Genomic DNA, 18,551 nt, shown 5'->3' with positions numbered 1-18,551 from the left:
TAACTGCTGAATGATCTCTCCCTGTCCTTATCTCAACCCATAAGCTTCTCGTTACATTTTTCTCTCCCTTGTACAGCTGAAGAAGGGGGAGTGATAGAGAGGCTTTGGTGGGCACCTGGCATCTAGCCAAGGTAAACCCACCACAATATGCTATTTGTACAAGAAAATTCGTATGCCATGCTATGGGTGTTCTTCAATTTATGTTTTAATTTATTATATTTATTAATTGATTTATTTTGTCTGCTCTGCTTCATTTTATATTCACTTTACATGCAGCATATTCTTTCCAATGCAGTCCTACACAAATGTTAAGCCCAGTTAGTGTCTAGTGTCTAAACAAATCTTCCAAATCTGTGGATTCAAAATTTAGCTATATTGGCTCAAAATGTGAAGAAAATTTGTTGATTTCATTGTTGACAATGATTCATGGCAATCCAGTTTAGTGAAGGAACGGTCTGGATCATCTGTACATATCGGAAGCTGAGACAATTACATTATATTCACCGTTTTTATAAAATGGCCTCGTTTACATGGTACTTCCAAGCTGGAGTTCACAACCACTTAGAGTAGGAGTTTATATTAATGAATCCAGAACAAAATGGACCTAGCGCCTTTTCTGATCTAACCCATCTGTCTGCTGAAATGGCAAATTCACTGCAAAAACAACTTTAGTAACATTCCACTGCTTACGCGATGCCACAAGATGAAGAAATTCTCCATCAAAATGTGCAAAATTTGAATATTTTTATAACAGCTATTAAAAACTATTTTACTTACCAAGCCAACTTCTGTTTAAATATACTGACACAAACACTGGAGGGACCGTGAAGAAATCTACTACTGAGTTAACTTCTAGCCAAAACCATAGCTTGTCATTGGCTGCTATGAACTGAAAAAAAAAAAAAAGAGGGGGAGGAATGAAAGAATCAGATTATGCTCACTATGTTTCCAAGTTTGTGCAATATTTTCCACTCTAAAATATTAAACTCCAAAGTTAGTGGAAAAGTAACTGATGTTTTAGGCCAGTCCAGACAAAACTACATGTCTCACAGGAAAGAAGTCTGTATTGTGCATGGCTTGATAACCACACTGAGATCAAAATGAAAGGTCGAACTAAAGAGACAGATAATTTATACAATGAGTCGTAATACCTGTGCTAAAAACCATCTTCTTCACATTTATTAAGAATATATCAGTAACATTGGAAAAGTGTATGTAAGTATAAAATATTTCCAAGTATACCACCTTTGCTCTAGCACACCAAACATGTGGGCAGCAGTCTCATCATGTGTTTGCTGTTCACAAGTCTCTAAATACATGATAAGTTTACAAAGAGTCCCATTATCATCCTATCCAGAGGTAATCGCCAGGGTGACTCCTACAAAACATAATTCAGGACTGCAGCAGGATTTCAGTCCTTCAAATTGTGCCATAGATGAGGTCATTTCTCTCTCCCTGACTACAGGGAAACTGGCAAACTTACATGCCAAGGACATCATAGTTTGAACTTGCCTATTCAGTTATGTGCTTAAGATTGAACCGCTATTCACATTGAAGTAATTAAAAAATATGGCCTGTATAAATATGAAATATAAATATACAAATAAATATAACATTTTAGTGCATCACAAAGATATTTAATGGAGTGGTTTTACTCATGTAAGTCTCAAAGCCTGGACTAACATATTTCAAAACAGTGCTTGTATTTTTTGTATTACAGACAATATCCGTTGTCTTTCTTCCAAAGCAAATACTGACATTCTCTATTTCATCCACTTGATCTCCTTGCTTCAGAATTACTTTAAAACTTTAATAGAAAATGTTTATGGTGCATACCAACTTTGCTGGAATCCCAGATAAAGGGGATTTTGGAATCCCCATTGGAAAGGGGACCCTGCTGGTGTCAAGAATGTTAAAGTCATACGTAAAAAGACGACAGACAACACCAGCAGCATTTTCTTTAGAGAAGACTCAAAACCAAAAATAAATTGTCATTTTTTGTCTGTATTACTCAATACCAATGCTCCAGCATGAAAACTGAACAAAAATATCCCGTTTCAGCAGAAGATTTCAATTCCCTTCTGTTAAATTTAGAAGTAGTCAGAATATTTGGAACTAAAAGATTTTTAAAGTTGTCAGATCAATATTTTCATAACTTGCAATATATGTTCTAATCAGCATTTTATCTTTCCACAGGGCACAACCTTTAGGCTTTCAAAAAGGTTAAAGAGTGTTATTCAACAATGCAAACAAAGTCTATTGACTGTAAAGGCCACTCATTCTTTTCTATGGAAGTATTTGAACAGTTATTCATTTAGGTAATTAGCGAATAACAGAAACCCATTTCATTACAGAAGCAATACTACCATGCTGGAAGAGATATCATGTTCTTCTAGAAGCGCTAGCATAATTCTCTCACTTCCAAAGGATTATTTCCATATTTGCCACACCTCTGCCAGACCCTATTGCTTGATCATCTGCTAACTCATGTAATTTGGGCTGCCTTCATCAGCAGTGTGCAGACTTTACTTCTAAGCTCTTGCATATTTGGATACTAGCCAACAAAGATTTTTAAATGGATATAACCATGGAAATACCTTCTAGAACTGAAGATACGGTAATGTTTATATGATTTTGAGTTGCAACATAATTTCGGGGAGAACAGATGGGGAAGGGTGAGATTTTAAAATATTTCTTAAAATATTTAATTTGCCAGTGAGTCCCCACAGGAGATATTTATCAGAAAAAACACCCAAACAAACACAAAAAACCCTAAAATAGCTAAAGGTACTTATTATAGATATAATATATATAGAGATGCTTATTATATAACTAGCAAGTTCATTATAAATCCAGTTCTTGCATCCACACAACCAAGTATCACCTTTTCCTCAGGAACTCCTGTTCAGTTCAGTAGGACTTCTGAAGAACTGAAGTTACACCTATATTTGCACTTTAACTTAGATAAGGAGTACTAATCTGAAGTGAATCCTTACCATCCCCACTTACCATACTTCAGTTTGCATCACAAAGCAGTTTTGGGTAAGACAAAGATCTGTTTTGGTTGAAACTAAAACTGAAAAAGGTATTCTAGCAGTGCATCTCACATACTGTAACTGCTAAAGTGTGTTCAGTCAACAGGACCAGAGTGAACTCCACCATACTCTTTCTCCCTTCCAAAAAACACAGTGTGGATATGAAAGTATTAGCATCAACTTTTCAGTATACTCTCTCTTATTATGCTCTGCTTCTTGATAATGTAGCCTAAGTTACTGCTCTAAGTAAAAGCAGTCAATCTGTAATTTTAATTCTCTTGGTAAAAACATACAACCTTATCACTAGCACAACGTTTACAAAGCATTTGGATATGTCTAAAAAAGGGTACTTGGAAGTTCACAAGTACCATGCATTGAATCTGTTATGTCAAAAAGCTAACCTATATTGCAGGCCTAGTGGACATCTACAAAAGCCCCCGAAATCCTTAAGAATTAGGGGCTATTACACTATATACTTTTAAAATACAGCTTAGAATGTATACATAGCAGTGTAAATACTGAAGGAGTTTATTTAGCTAAAGGATAGACACTGCACCTAGACTGGGTAATGAAATAACCTAGATTTCCAACAGAATTCCTTACTGGATCATCAGAAAAAGTTGGTCGGAAGTGAAATAGGAGAAATTCAGCTACGATTGTGATGTAGGAGCTCCTGTGATTCAGGAGCAAAATGAACAAAGGAAAATCATAAGGCAATACTTGTATCAAATTTAAAGACAAATGTGGCAGGCTTTCTGCTTACATGAGGTCTTCCTTGCAGTTCTCTTATGTTTGAGGCCTTTTTTCCCTGATTTACTAATTAACAACAAGCAAAGTTAGTTTTCAAAGCATATTTAAAAAACCCAAAACAACCAACCAAAAAAAAAACCAAACCCAAGAACATGAATTTCAAGCATTATTGGCCAAACTTTTAAAAGTGCCTACCTGTTTCAGATGTTCCAACTTTTAGATCCTGAAACAGCATTACTGGATTTTCAGAAAGTGAAAAATATGTTCTAAGGATATACATTTCAGCATGTTGACTAGTATTTACAGCTTCTGCAAAGCATTCATTAGCAGTCTGGGAAAGTGGATGTGCACAAAACTGAATACAGCAGATCTACCAGCTGTTATCTGAACGTTTGACTGCCAAAGACATATCTAGCAGCAGAGGAATAGATCAAGTATGTCTTGCTGAGGCAGTTATCACTCTGTTGAGATCATTGAAATTAGATTCGATGTCACTGACCGGCACTGAACTATAAAAGTTTTCATTTGAAAACATGAGAACATTCTGGAACAGACGGCTTAGCTTATAAACTATTGGTTTCCGTAGTGATCTTAGATGCTTATTTTTACTACATAAATATGCTCAATCAAATGCTTTGCTCATGCATTTTAGAAATTAGCTTAATTGTGTCCAGCCATTGTAAAGTCAGGCTGTACTCAGACTCGCTCTAATAGCTACATGCCCTCCCTGACTCATGCTATCAAAGACACACTACTTACACGCAAGCCGAAGTAGAGTAGGAAGAACACATTGAAAGCCATGTCGATCTGTAATGTGAAATCTTTGTAGAAATTCTGGCAGGATTCTATTGGGCTATTTGAAAGAGAAAGAAATTGGAGTAAATTGTCAGTATGAGTTTCTACTCTGGTGAGATTTTTATGCATTTCGTTAAAGACCTTGATTCAGAAATCACATTTCTGTTTTCTAGTCATTTACAAGATACAAGCAAGCATTTCAAATAAATTATTTCGTTCATTCAGTTAGTCATTCATACAGTCTTTATATTCACCTGTTCAGGTAATATCTAAGAACTAACATGCAGATACCTTTAAGAAAGGACAAGCAAGAGAATACCTCAGGATTCCTTAACCCCACATTAACCCTTAAAGAACTGACTTCTTTCTCTAGGAGACATACCTATGATACTTTAGGAACAAACCTAAGGCGTACACAGCTACAGTGAAACATTATATGTTTTTAATTCATGTCATAATATAAAACCTTAAAAAAAAAAAAAGTAGGTGCTTAGGAATACATTACCCATTAGCAACCTTGTGTACTTAGTCTTACAGAATGCCTTGTTTAGAAGAAGTTGTTTGGGCTTTGTTTTCCTTTTTCTGACTTTTCTTTTGTGTGTATGGCTGTTTAATGTACTTTATGTACAGTACTATGAGCTGGGTAGAAAAGCAGCATAGCCCACTGGTAAAATTAAATAAGAAAATAAATTGAGGAATTTGAAGCAGTACTCTAAGGGTTAATTTCTGCATGCAGGTTAATTAAAATACCTTTGTGTGTGTCAGGCAGCCATTACAAATTCTAGCTTATTATATTATGCTTTATTTAAAAGTGGGACAGGTTCAAAGCATACCCTATACAAACTGGTACTTTATAGATATACTTGTATCTAAGGAAGGAGATAACTTCCATGAGTATGAGCAGTGATTTATTTGTGAGGTTTCTAAAATGGGTTGGTGAAGCCACAGAACAATGTTGAAGTCACAGACTAAAGTGAAAGTCATGTCCCAATATATGCCGAAGTATATACTATATATACATAATGTCCCACCATATATATATACATATATACACACACATATATTGCAAATGATCATGTATTCATCACAACTGTAATAAAGTAGAAGACTAGAACATAGATCATTTGGAACCCTAGAAAACATCCTTTTAGGAATGAAGAAATTCTTTGGCTTCCCAGGTCAAATAAATCACCGAACGTGAATGTAATACCAGTTAGTATAGCAGTAGCTCTACAAATATAATGCTAGACTGCTAAACAAGCAAGATTCTATGCATTATGAATGTCAGTTACCTAATTTACGGCATAAAGGAAATTACCTGGGCTACCAGGTCGTTACACATGCAGCCAAATTTCCCATTCCTTGTATACATTACAGGTCAAACAAGTTAAGTACAGCATGCCCTCTCCTGTCTTTAGATGCATGAATGTATACAGCAAAATTCTCCCCGATGTACAATAGCTTTATATTTTAAGAAGCTTCAGTGCTATAGGGAATTATATTAAAATGTTTTTTGTAAAAGCTACTTGCAGAGACATCGAAGCTACAAAACATTTCAGCTATAGTTCAAATAAGATTGATTTACAAAGGCAGGCAGAAGAGAAGCCAAATGTTAACATATAGAACAGAAGACAGCACCTCGTACTTCACAAATACAGCTTTAGCTACAAGAAGAATGGATGTAATCTGAGAACCCAACAGGATCATTTTCTGCATGGCATTATTGAAAGCAAAGGATTTTGTCAAAATAAGGTAGGCTACACACCAAGTCAGCACGCGCCCTATCAACAGAAACCACGGGAAGTCCAGAAGCAGCAGAATGAACAACCCTGCGCCAGGACAGAGGCTTGAACCCTTAATTCCAGATTAGGTTCCTGTAAAAACTGCAGAAACTCACTGACCCTAATGGCATTGCACAGATTTATAACTAGGATACAGAACTTAATTATCTTCCTCTCCACAGTTATTTGGTACTTGCCATGATTGTTAGATAAGGTCAGCTAAGGTTGCAGCTAACAGCTATACTTTTGTGCCATTGTCCTTTACAAAAACCTACAAGATCTGACAAATTAGCTAATGTATAACACATCTTCATCTTGTTTGCAACACGGCACAGTGGACCACAATCCTCTTTGGGCCTTTTGTTTACCTAGTACCAGAGCTACTTTTTCTGCTAGTGATATCCCTAAAGCATCCTTTATTTCGAAGATCACCTCTCTCAATTTCTAATTTATCCATTTCAAAGACAAACACAATGTCCTTTCCTTTTTATTTAAATGATGATTTTGTGAGAAAGGCATGTCACTAAGGCTAAGGAAATTATTATTTATACTCACAGGATGGATTATACTTTTTAAATTTTACTTTAAATTTGCTGAATACTAGATTTTAAATTTTCCAAATTAAATTTTAGTGATATCCTTCAGGGTTTTTTGTTTTCATCTGTAGCTCACATTTGAGCTGAAAGAAGAATAGAGCCACTGATCTCCATCACTGCGCCATCAGCCTGCTGCAGAATGGAAGCCAATTTGAAACTCTTCATTACAAGTTTCCCAAAACCAGAAGTTCTTAGAGTTCCAGACAGCAGTGTGCTGGCATCTCTAGAAGTAATAATTTATTACTGTTTTAAACTAAAGTGCAATGGCTTGTCTTATGGGATTGCATCCCTTTAGGTCAGCGAAGGTTTCACATTTGAAGAAGGCAACAGACTGTTAGAAATGCTTTTATTACTCTTCCATGTAAGTGTGATTTTAAGTGTGGTTTCATGCATTTATACCATCAAAAACCAGAATAAACTACACTAAAATCAACAGAATAACATCATACTAACAGTGACAGGAAAGACTTAATGTAACTGGATAAAAATTACAGTAACGATGTAACTCTAAATGCAACATTTATGCGTACTTTGAAAGAGCATCTTTAATTTGCTATACAAAAATTGGAAAAAATCCGATGAGCCATGACTTCTTGTGTTTCAAAAAGAAAAAATCATAGCACCAATTTAATTTTATTTAATGTAATAATCTGATAATCTATCAAGGACTATAATTCCCCCTTGCCCTGCCATTTTTTTACTATATGCTACAAGCAATGCCTGGGCTACAGAAGCAAGATTTGAGAGACTGTTTTCTTCAGGTCAACAATTATATCAAGTTATCATTTGCTGCAAATGTGTGCTCTGTGCTACAATTTAATATAAAAAACTCATCTAGAGAAACAACAGTAGACTTAGTTTGCCTAATCTGCGCTAAAGACAAAACCTTATTTGATTTTTCAGGCATGGACTATACTCTCTTAATTGTCTTCCTTCTTCTCCAGCTCCTTAAACACTGCTATTTGTTTCAGTTTCACATTACCTCTATTTACATGTTCTGTTTATATACTGCAGCATTTTTATTCCAACACTAGTGGCTACAAAGCCCAGTTATACAGCTATCTATATCACTGAACTATAAACTAGTTCAGTGAGCAAGAGGGACTACAAAAGAAATAACAAAATTACTCTGGTTTACCTCTACACAGATGGGGCAAAATTTTGACAAGGTGTTCCCAGCATCTTTAAACCTTTTCCAGAGTCAACACTGAAGTCAACACTTTTACCACAGCTGAACAAACAAACTACCCCTTGTCACTTCAATTTAAAAGATTTTATTGCTGTGTAAATAACTATTTTTGTCACAAGTTTATTTTATATATTTATTACTCTCATTTATTTCTGGTTCATTTGAAATGCTTCTAATGCATTTGCAAGGATTCTACTAGGATTATTCTTTTAATAGTCATAGAACAAGTGGGAGAGGGCAAAAAATAGTATGCATTTTAATGTTTTCTGAAATTATGTTTCTGCAAGTATATTAATACGAAACTTCCCACAAAAGAAGCCTTCATAGAATACTTCCAGGGTGCTGCAATTGCAACAGAGTTGAAAATATCTTCAGTGTTTTTTCCTGTATCATTTCATCTCTTCACAGGAGCTGTAGAGCCCATTTCCAACGTCAGGTCAAAGCCTTGGCATGACATACCAGTCCATATCACTATGCAGTTGCTGCCATTATGACCACACAGCAGTAAGGGGAAGAAATTCTATGTTCATTCAGACTTTAGACCAGCTTTGTAATCATAGTGACATCCATCTGCATGATTTCACATTACATTTTCCCCACAATATCGGGAAAGATTGCACACACAAAACTTGGTACTTGAAATAACTGTCCAATATACAATTTACAGTTCTCTATCCTTTCTGTGTAAGGAAGTGGGCTCCTATATTTTTGGCACATTTCATGTCAATCTGCTCCTAATGTTTTTTGCCTTTTTTCTTTTTAATGACAAGGCCAATTTTTATCTATGTATAATTATATACCAAAATGCAAAAGGTCATATATTAAGCTAGTTACATTTTGCCAAGTATTTTGAAGATAAGAAGTTCTATGTAAAACATTTATAAACTACCACAAAAGAAAATTACTTCTCCTGTAACTTCTGGAAAGTACTGATATTAATGTTGTACCACAGCTGCTACATTTCTGGATCTTTATGAAGTTATTGAAACATTTAGAAATTCAGAGAATTGTCCTAAATTAAAAGTGTAATTTTTGGAAGCAAAGTTGTCTTCTGAATGTTGGAGGAAAAGCTAAATGCATTATTTAAATTAGATAAAACATATTGTAATTCTTAATATTAATTAAATAAAATCAAAAATTGAAAAAGTTGGAACTAAAAAAAAAAAGTTACAAACTTCACATGCCTGGGAAAGAAATATAATCACATGATATTATGAAAAATTAGTAAGTTTTTAATTTTCTTTGCTTATAAAAGTTTTTAGATGGAACAATTTATGTTACTTTTAGATTGCACACTGTATGAAAAAACAGTAAAATGTGCAGTTTCTATCAGAAGGAATGTCCACTGATGAGAGTGAAATGAGAGTGAATTTTAAAATCAAATTACTGTTACATACAGAAATACCAGCAGAAACTGCTAAAATACAATCAACACAAACGAATAAATTATTGAAAGAAACCACTCAATATTTAGAAGCTTTTTAGTATCTCATCATTTGAGGACATTCCATGCGATTCTCACTTTCAAATTGTATTTGAATGCAATTAATACGTATTAATTTGGGCATGTAAATTTTCTCTGTTCATAAAACTGTCTATAGCGGTCTTTTTTTCAAACTATTTTGTTCTACTGGGAGCTCCTCTGTAATACTGATTTGCCTCAGATTTTTTTTTTTTTTATAGAACAAACCCAATTTTACAAAGTTTAGAGTAAAAAATAAGTTTGGTGCAAATTAGATTATGACAGTGTCTGTTTATACTCCTTTAATACATATTTTTATCAGTAGAGAAAAAAATTAAGAGGTTTATGGTTAGGCTTTTTAACTGCGTTTCAGTGATGTAGTAATAAAGTAACGCTAAGGGACAAGCCAGATATAACATTTGGTAAAGGCAGTGTTCATTCAATGCAGAATACTTTCTGTTCCTTTAACTATGGTTTAGTTGTACAGCTCAGAAGGGAATAAGCAGTTCACATCATCTTTTCTGAAACTGAAACATATAGCTATGAACTTACAGCAAAAATTATAAAGATGGATGCCTGTCAAGCGTCAACCTAGTGAAACAAATACCATAGTTGAAATAAACCAAGACTAACAATCAAAGGTGTCAAACATCTCACAGAGTGATAGAGCGTAACAATCTTTTTTCTTACTTCAAATGGCTTTCGGTTATTAAGCAAGTTAGTCCTACAGTAAGAAAACAAAAAGTGTTTTCTTGCAGTATGTGCATTGATCTTCCAAATGTAAGATGCCTTGGTAAATGTCTCAATTTAGAAGGCCTTTCATTGAGCCATAATATCAGTAGGCTCATTAATTTTTTTATGGCAAATGTCTTCTAAATTACTTCACGCTCACTTGACATGATCTGGTCTGCCACCAGGGAAGTTTTGCTACTAGCATTTTCAGTTAGCACTGCAAGATATGCAGGAAGAGTCAAGTTCATTTCCTTCCCAAAAAGGAAGAGCAGCCAGATGGATTAGAACAATGCTCTAGTGAAGACAAGGGGAAGACCTGCTTTGCCCATAGCAGAAGTCCAGTATAATCTGCCATCACAGCCCTAAGTCTTGGGATCCATAAAATTCCATGGGATCATTACGTTCCTAGTTACAGGTATTTTCTAAGAGGTTTTGTGTACCTCAACATAGTGAGTGAAGGAGGAACAATCCCTTTCTCACTGAACTTTGCAGATAGTTATGACCTGATGGCCAAGGATGATGCTGTGACCATTTCCTGTACCTTCCTATCTTGTCATTGATAATGATACATTTAAATCCTTTTTGACCACTCAACCTCCTACCTCTAAATCCTTAGCCAATTGTTTCACACACATATACATGCCCAGAGAACTTTCTGCTCCCAACAAGTCTCAGTGAATCCTGGATTATACGCATAACTAAGATGCTGACCATGCTTGGGTGTCTCTCATCTTTTTTTTATTGTACCTTCCTCCTGTCTGGACTCCATATTGCCTGTTTCTTTATCCTCTTCTTCAGAAAGCTTCAGATAAATATTCTTGCGTGACTCCTTGGGACTCTGCCAAGTACTTTTTTTTTAATTCTCTACTCTGACTCTCTTTTGCTTAATGAATTACACCGTATTTGTCTTTCCAGTCACAAAAACTCCTCAACTTCAGCATGCGATTAATTTATCTTGGATTACTCTATCTTACTGTCTTTGTTTCCATCTCCGTTCCTGCCTTGTCTACATGTGGAGTGGCCTCCCTTCTTCACTTTGATATGCATCTTTCTTTCACATTCCTTTTGAAAATGCATTGCTGACCTTAGGTTCATACACACTAAGCAGTCTTTGAATTACATCAATCAGTATCCTTTTTGTTCAATTTAAAGTAAATAAGCAAAATATAAGTCTGATCAAAATAAAAGATGAACTGCCAAATAATGTGAAATAAAGCTACCTTCCAAGATTTCTTAGACTATTGCTTCATCTACACCTTATAAATTGCAAGCACCTCATGGGAACTACTGTTCAGAAAAAAAGTAGGAACAATGCAAGTGCCTGTCCTTATTTCCCTTTCCTAATTTCTATCACAACACCTTCTGTTATTCTTTAAAGCCTGACAGATCACAAGCTGGCGTTAGAATATTACCCTTCTATTTCTAACCTAATTAAAAAATGCATCATGAGTCATCTGTTCTGCAGATGCTTTCTACAACTAAGTACTTCTATATTATCTCCCAAGTGCACAGGGGAACCTTGACAAGCTTTTAGACTAATTTGGGGTACATTTAACAGGTTTCCTCATCCTCCTTCAAAAAAGTACAGTCAGAAGAAATAAGCAACAACAAAACCAGATCAATCGGTAATGAATTGGTACAACAGCATCATTTAGTAAAGATTTTTCTAAGAATCGGAGCCAGGGGCATATTGTTTTTCCTTATGAGTCTTTCACTTTCTGGATCATGTGATAAAGAGTGGGGCATAAAAGTTTTGGGTTTTTTTTTCTTTTGAATGCTAACTTGTTTTAAATTTAAAGATAAATTTAAATGCTGTGACTTGGTAATTTTAAATGCAAAATCAATTCAGTTTAGAAACTGAGATAAAGAAGAACTTTCAGTAGGAAAGAAAGAGAGGATTTTAATTTTAATTTCTGCCACATCCATGTACAAAATTAAGAGCCAAACTAAGTTGGTACAACTGCAAAACAAAGGTATCTCAGATGCACAAGATTTTGCCTGCTGTAACTCTACTGACTTCGACAGAGCTATTTACAATTGACAACATACCAAGCGACAGAGTCAAGTAACATTGCTGGTACTTATTTTACCTAAACGAACTAACACAACTTGGTAAAATTCAGTACAGTGTTGTCAGTTTGCATCTTTCTTTTTCAAGTTTTCCATGAATTTCAAGTACATCATGATTCACCTTAGACTGCCCTAGTAAAACAGAAGCCAACCTACCACAGAACTCAAGCAAAGTCATATTCTTATCTTCCTCCACCCAAACACAAAATTGAATACAAGTATGATAACAAAAACCTTTTATTTACATTTTTATATTGAATTGCTGAGATATACAGAAAATACGCACATTAAAATCGCTCACTCTGAAAACAGCGTATTTCTTAATTTCATCAAGGTGTATGTACATTCACTACTGCCTGCAGCATATGTCTTCTCTAATTACTGACTTTCACAAACAAAAGCTAAAGGAAGATTCCTGCAGAACAGCTAAACAACCGGGAACTGAGTGCTAAAACAGGCATAAGTAAATGGCCCAGAGTAAATCTCCATAACTCTAAGTTCTTTCAGCAGCATACAGAAGAGAGAGCATGCACTTTCTTGCAAAATACACCATAAAGATCTTGCTCCTACCTAAGATAACTGCATTTGATAAGGTTTGCCAAGAACCACGTAGGGAAGGAGGAAGAGTATATTATTTTGTTTTGCACCAGATTTGTTAATTGCTTACCATCGGCTGAGAACACTGGCACCTGCAAACAGCGTTACATTACCTTGACAAAACAACCTCCCTGATGACAAGCCAATTCTAAGGGAACAGCAGAACAACAATGCCAGGGATCACATTTTTATTCAAAGGTTTTTATGTGAGACTACCAACACACTAAAGAGAAAAACACCAATATACTGTTTCAACTAACACTATATTATTACCATTTTGACATTTCATAAGCCACTTCAGTTATATCTAGTATGCTGACTACATTATAGAAATATTCTGTTAAACTGCATACCCCATTTACTAAAGTTGATAAACTTGCATGTTTCTACTTTGTAATAACACCTCTTTCTATTACTTCTTGTCTATTATTATTTAACTGTTCTTCAATATTCTTTATCAAAGCATATCAAGGAGTAATAAAGTTCTTGTAGCTGTTTACTCCAGAGAACAGAAAATGGTGACATGAAAATGCAAACACATCATACGATGCTGCAAAAAAAATACTAATCCCTTTTCCATGTACACATTGAATTGGACAAAGGGAAACGGATCAAGTTAGTGAGAAGTATATCAGAAGCGTAAAATCTTTTCAATTAAAACATATAGATTAACACTGGAACAGGTTCTTTAGGGAGAATGGTGAATCTCAGAGCTTTAAAACAGTGGTAAATACGTTTCAGCCTGAGATATTGGGACCACATACAGTCCTTGCATTTGCATATGTCAAAAGAATGATCTACACATGCGGTATTTCTGTTTCCGCCTTCTGTAGGAGACGCCTTACAAACCACCGATTGAGTTGCACCAGGGGAAGTTTAGAGCAGATATTACGAAAAATTTCTTTACTAGTGGTCAAACATTGCTACAGGCTGCCCAGGGAGGTGGTGCAGTCACCATCACTGGAAGTGTTCAAAAAACGTGTAGACGTGGCACTTCGGGACATGGTTTAGTGGGCATGGTGGCGTTGGGTTGATGGTTGGGCTTGATGATCTTAGAGGTCTTTTCCAACCTTAATGATTCCGTGATCTCTCAGATAAGTGTCTGTTTGAATAAATTTATGTATAGCCAGTCTTACCTTGCAGCAGAAGGAAGAGTGACTTCCTGAGATTCCTTCTTCCTCTGTTTTATGTGATTCTATTTTGCAGCTGCTGTCTTTTAAAATTACCCAAGGATGCTTTCCACATTTGCTATCCAGTTTCCTCAAACTCAAAGTTTTCAACAGCCCACCATCATCATCAGTTTCCAGCTCCAACCACTCCTCCGTCTCAGTGCCTTTTATTATCCTTCTATTCTGTTGATACTGTTGTCCAACTTTTAAAAGTCTCCCTCATCTGACTGCACTCTTTGAAAAAAACACATACAATCTTCAAAAAAGAGAATGTCCTCTACCTATCCTATTTGACTCCAGATTTAGATTATTAATAATTTTTGTTTCATATATCATCATAAAACTGAGCTCTGATTTTCTGCTTGATATGCGTAAAACAGATTCCTCCAGATGATTTTGAGTAACATCCTGGTTTCAGCTGGGATAGAGTTACTTTTCTTCCTGACAGCTGGTACAGTGCTGTGTTTTGGATTTGGGATGAAAATAACGTTGATAAGGTACTGATATTTTCAGTTGTTGCTAAGCAGTCAAGGACTGTTCAGCTTCTCATGCTGGCCTGCCAGCGAGAAGGTGGGGGTGCACGGGGAGCTGGGAGGAGACGCAACCAGGACAGCTGACCCAGGCTGGCCAAAGGGATATTCCATACCACACGGCGTCATGCTCAGTATATAAACCAGGGGAGTTGCCTGGGGAGGTGCTGTGGCCTGGGAGCTAACTGGGCATCGGTCAGTGAGCGGTGAGCAATTGTGCTGTGCATCGCTTGGTTTTGTATATTCTTTTATCATTACCATCATCATCATCGCTATTCTCTTCCTTTTTTCTCCTATTAAACTATCTTTAGCTCAACCCATGAGTTCTACCTGTTGGGTTTTTTTTTTTTTGTCTGATTCTCTTCCCCCTCCCACTGGGGGTGGGGGGTGAGCAAACAGCTGTGTGGTTGTTTTAGCTACCTACTGGGTTAAACCACAAGTAGCATTCTTTCTGTATCTTGCTTGCTTGCTTACATAGGGTAATTAAAATACTTAACTTTGTCCTATGAAATTTAGTCTAAATTCAACTATCCTAACTGAAAATGACAGGAGTTCCAGATAAATTGGAGTGTTAAAATATTTCCAGTTCATTCATCCCACTGTCCTTTCTGGAATTCCCTCCTGTGATACTTAAATGAAAATATCTGGCTACTATCTAGTTTTTACTGAGTAGTAATAAACTTGAACATAAGGTATATTACTGGACTTTAATGTCAGTGAATAATGTAATTGAGAAATAAAGTCAGAAGTATTGCAAAGTGGTAGAAACTTGACATTACATCAGCTTTTCTGGTCATGCTTTTTAGTGCATACAGTCAAATATATTATTACCCATAAAAAGCTATCCATATTATGTTAACGGTAATTCTAAAGCAGTCCTAAGACACAGTTACACCGAGCAGGATATATTGTTTCATATTTCAAACAAAGGCATGACTGCAAACATGAGTCATGTACATTCCTTCAAAAAATCTGTATAAAACTAGACAATATATCAGTCCTAAACAAATTTTCATTTGTTTGAGCTTGTCCAGGTGCCCCTGGATGGCATCCCGTCCCTCAGGTATGTCAACCGCACCACTCAGTTTGGTGTTATCTGCAAACTTGCTGAGGGTGCACTCAATCCCACTATTCTGACAGATGGAGTACTGTCCCAGTAAAGATCCCCAAGGGACACCACTCATCACCGATCTCCATCTGGACATTGAGCCATTGACCACTACCCTCTGGATGCAACCATCCAGTTCCTCATCCACTGCATAGTCCACCCATCAAATCCATATTTCTCTAATTTATACAGAAGGATGTTGCGGGTGACTGTATCAAAGGCCTTACAGAAGTCCAGAGAGACAACATCGGTATGTCTTCCCTTGTCCACTGATGTGGTCACTCCATCATAGAAGGCCACTAGGTTAGTCAGGCAGGACTTGCCCTTGGTGAAGCCATGCTGGCGCTCTCTAACCACCTCCCTGTCCTCCATGTGCTTTAGCATAGCTTCTAGGAGGATCTGTTCCATGATCTTCCCAGGCACAGAGGTGAGGCTGATGCATCGGTAGTTCCCAGAGTCCTCCCTGCTACCTTTTTTAAAAATGGGTGCAATGTTTCCCTTTTTCCAGCCTCAGGGACTTCACCTGGATGCCAGGACTTTTCAAATAACATGGAGAGTGGCTTGGCAACTACATCAGCAAATTCCCTTAGGACAGAGGTTTATCTCCATTAACAAATGGAATAAGGTATTGCCAACACCTGTAGCAGTTGGTCAAATCAATTATCACAAGCCTCTTCTAAAACTACTTTACATCAATGTAAAAAGAGGATTATAATGCTGTTAAAGATGACTATATAGTGGCCCTTTTTTTATAACACCATCTCAACATGGCTTGCAAACATCCACTGTATCATCCAACACCTTTTTATCCTGGATGCAGAGCATGAGAAAATCGATGTATAGTTAGGCTTACACACCAAGCTACAGGAAAGTCAAAAGGACTGGTGTAATAACGCATTTTGCACCAATTTCAGGAGAAAGGACTTCATGTTGCTATATAGATATATGTCTGATCAGTTTTACAGTCCTAAAAGAATTCTTATTTGTTATAAGAAGAAAAATACTAACTGTCATTATGTGGAATGTAAGAATAACACACACGCACAAAAAGAATCCTAAGTAATCCTAAATAATAAACGTTCTCAGGGCAGCAAAGTATCAGTACATGGGTTGCAAGACAACAGTTGTGGAAATTAATTCCTTCTTTTATTGCTTTGAATATATTGCAAGTTGTCAGTTACCTGCTTAAGAGCACATACTAAAAGCATATTTCAGCTTTATATATGTTTACAATTATAATTTTTCAAATATCATTAACATTTTATATTATAGGCCCTCACAGTTAAATGTATGGGATAAATAATATTTATTCACCGAGTTGATTATTAATTTGCAATCTGTAAATTAATTTTGACCCCAAAAAAGCACAAAATGTAACTTCTGAACACATACACCCAACATTTGCACTGATTGACAGCAGTACAAAATTGCGTTCAGACACAATCTTTCCAGTCTCTTTCCAAAGTGCTGTTCATCATTTTATCAGGAAACAATAGGATTAGCATTAAATGGTATCTTCTACTATGCTGATGAAAAATTTATTTGAATTCATTTAAGAACATATGAATAACAAGGTGCTTAGAATGGTCACGATGTCATTTGTAAAAGAAAGTTAGAGCAGTGTTGCAATTGTTCATATGAAATTTAATTTTAGTGGTGTTTTGTAAATCAATACAATTTGAATTATTTTGCAGGCTATTTAATATTAGGGAAAAAAACCTGTTGCACTTAAAAATTTTTCCCTGAATTTTAATAAATGATTATGTATAATCTTACCTCTTTTCACTGTCACCTGCTGCTGAAGTTGACAGCAGGGCAAGGTTTATCTTTCTGAACACCGCTGGCATCATTCAGCCATTGTCACAACAGAACAGTTAGTACTCTCTTTCTTTCCTACATCTTGACCACCCTGCAATTGTCTATCTAGTTAACAAATTACTGTAATACGCTGCAAATTTGAAATACGCAGACCTGATACAAATTAGGTCCTATTCATTCTATAAAAGCTTGAAGATATTGAAAAGCATAATTTACATTTACTCAAACTTTCTGATTTTATGGGTTCTTTTAATTCCAGTTCATGCACTTAATGCTTAGACTGCATTCAGTGTATACACCATCATGGTAAGCACATTGGCATGCACAGGCAATACAAGAACAGATTATAATTAATCCCACAGACAACCAAAAAAGGTGAAGTTGCATCATGCAATGAAACCATAGCTTGGCCTGGGCTGCCATGCAGAAAAAACCTACATCAATGAGTCTGCTGTACAGCTCCTAGGTAAGAGTCGACATGAAAGAGGTGAGTTATTTCAGCAATGAAGTCACAGGCTGAAAATGTTTATACTACTGTAAACAAAATACTGTACATAGCACCAGTGTTACTCTGGGGGGAAAAAGACGCTTGCAGAGGAGGACAAAAAGGATAAGAAAGAGAAGAAGGGGGAGGAGGAATTATAAATTACAGTAACAAGTCTGAAATCCAACTGGCCCTTTTTAATAAGCATCTTGTTATTTAATTCAAAATAATCTCATTTGAGCTTTCAAAGCAAACCTGAATTTTCAATGTACTTTGCAAAAAAACAGTGGATGAAATAATGAGATACAGGGTAATTTCAAAATGTCCATAGTGTTCAGTAACTGATGAATAACCGAAGATAATAAACATAGATTTGTAAAGGTGACTTTTTCAATGCAGTACGCAGAATCCAAACCACACAACTTCCACTGATTT

The 18,551-nt window shown here is 35.9% G+C and overlaps 1 protein-coding gene across 1 annotated transcript in view; it reads right to left on the bottom strand.

The window, feature by feature from the left end:
- LOC104625029 (calcium-activated potassium channel subunit alpha-1-like) overlaps positions 1-18,551 on the bottom strand; it is a gene marked incomplete at its 3' end in the record, with an annotated part of 300,418 nt that overhangs the window by 54,767 nt on the left and 227,100 nt on the right. Inside the window, exons 5-6 of the mRNA XM_010292549.1 lie at positions 4,545-4,638; positions 778-889 (exon numbers count right to left, since the gene is read on the bottom strand). Of these exons, the coding sequence (XP_010290851.1) occupies positions 778-889; positions 4,545-4,638 (206 nt within the window). The remainder of the gene's footprint in view (positions 1-777; positions 890-4,544; positions 4,639-18,551) is intronic.

The sequence above is a fragment of the Phaethon lepturus genome, unplaced genomic scaffold (assembly GCF_000687285.1).
Source record: "Phaethon lepturus isolate BGI_N335 unplaced genomic scaffold, ASM68728v1 scaffold838, whole genome shotgun sequence".
Lineage (NCBI taxonomy): Eukaryota > Metazoa > Chordata > Aves > Phaethontiformes > Phaethontidae > Phaethon > Phaethon lepturus.
This window is presented reverse-complemented; position numbering and strand designations above follow the sequence as displayed.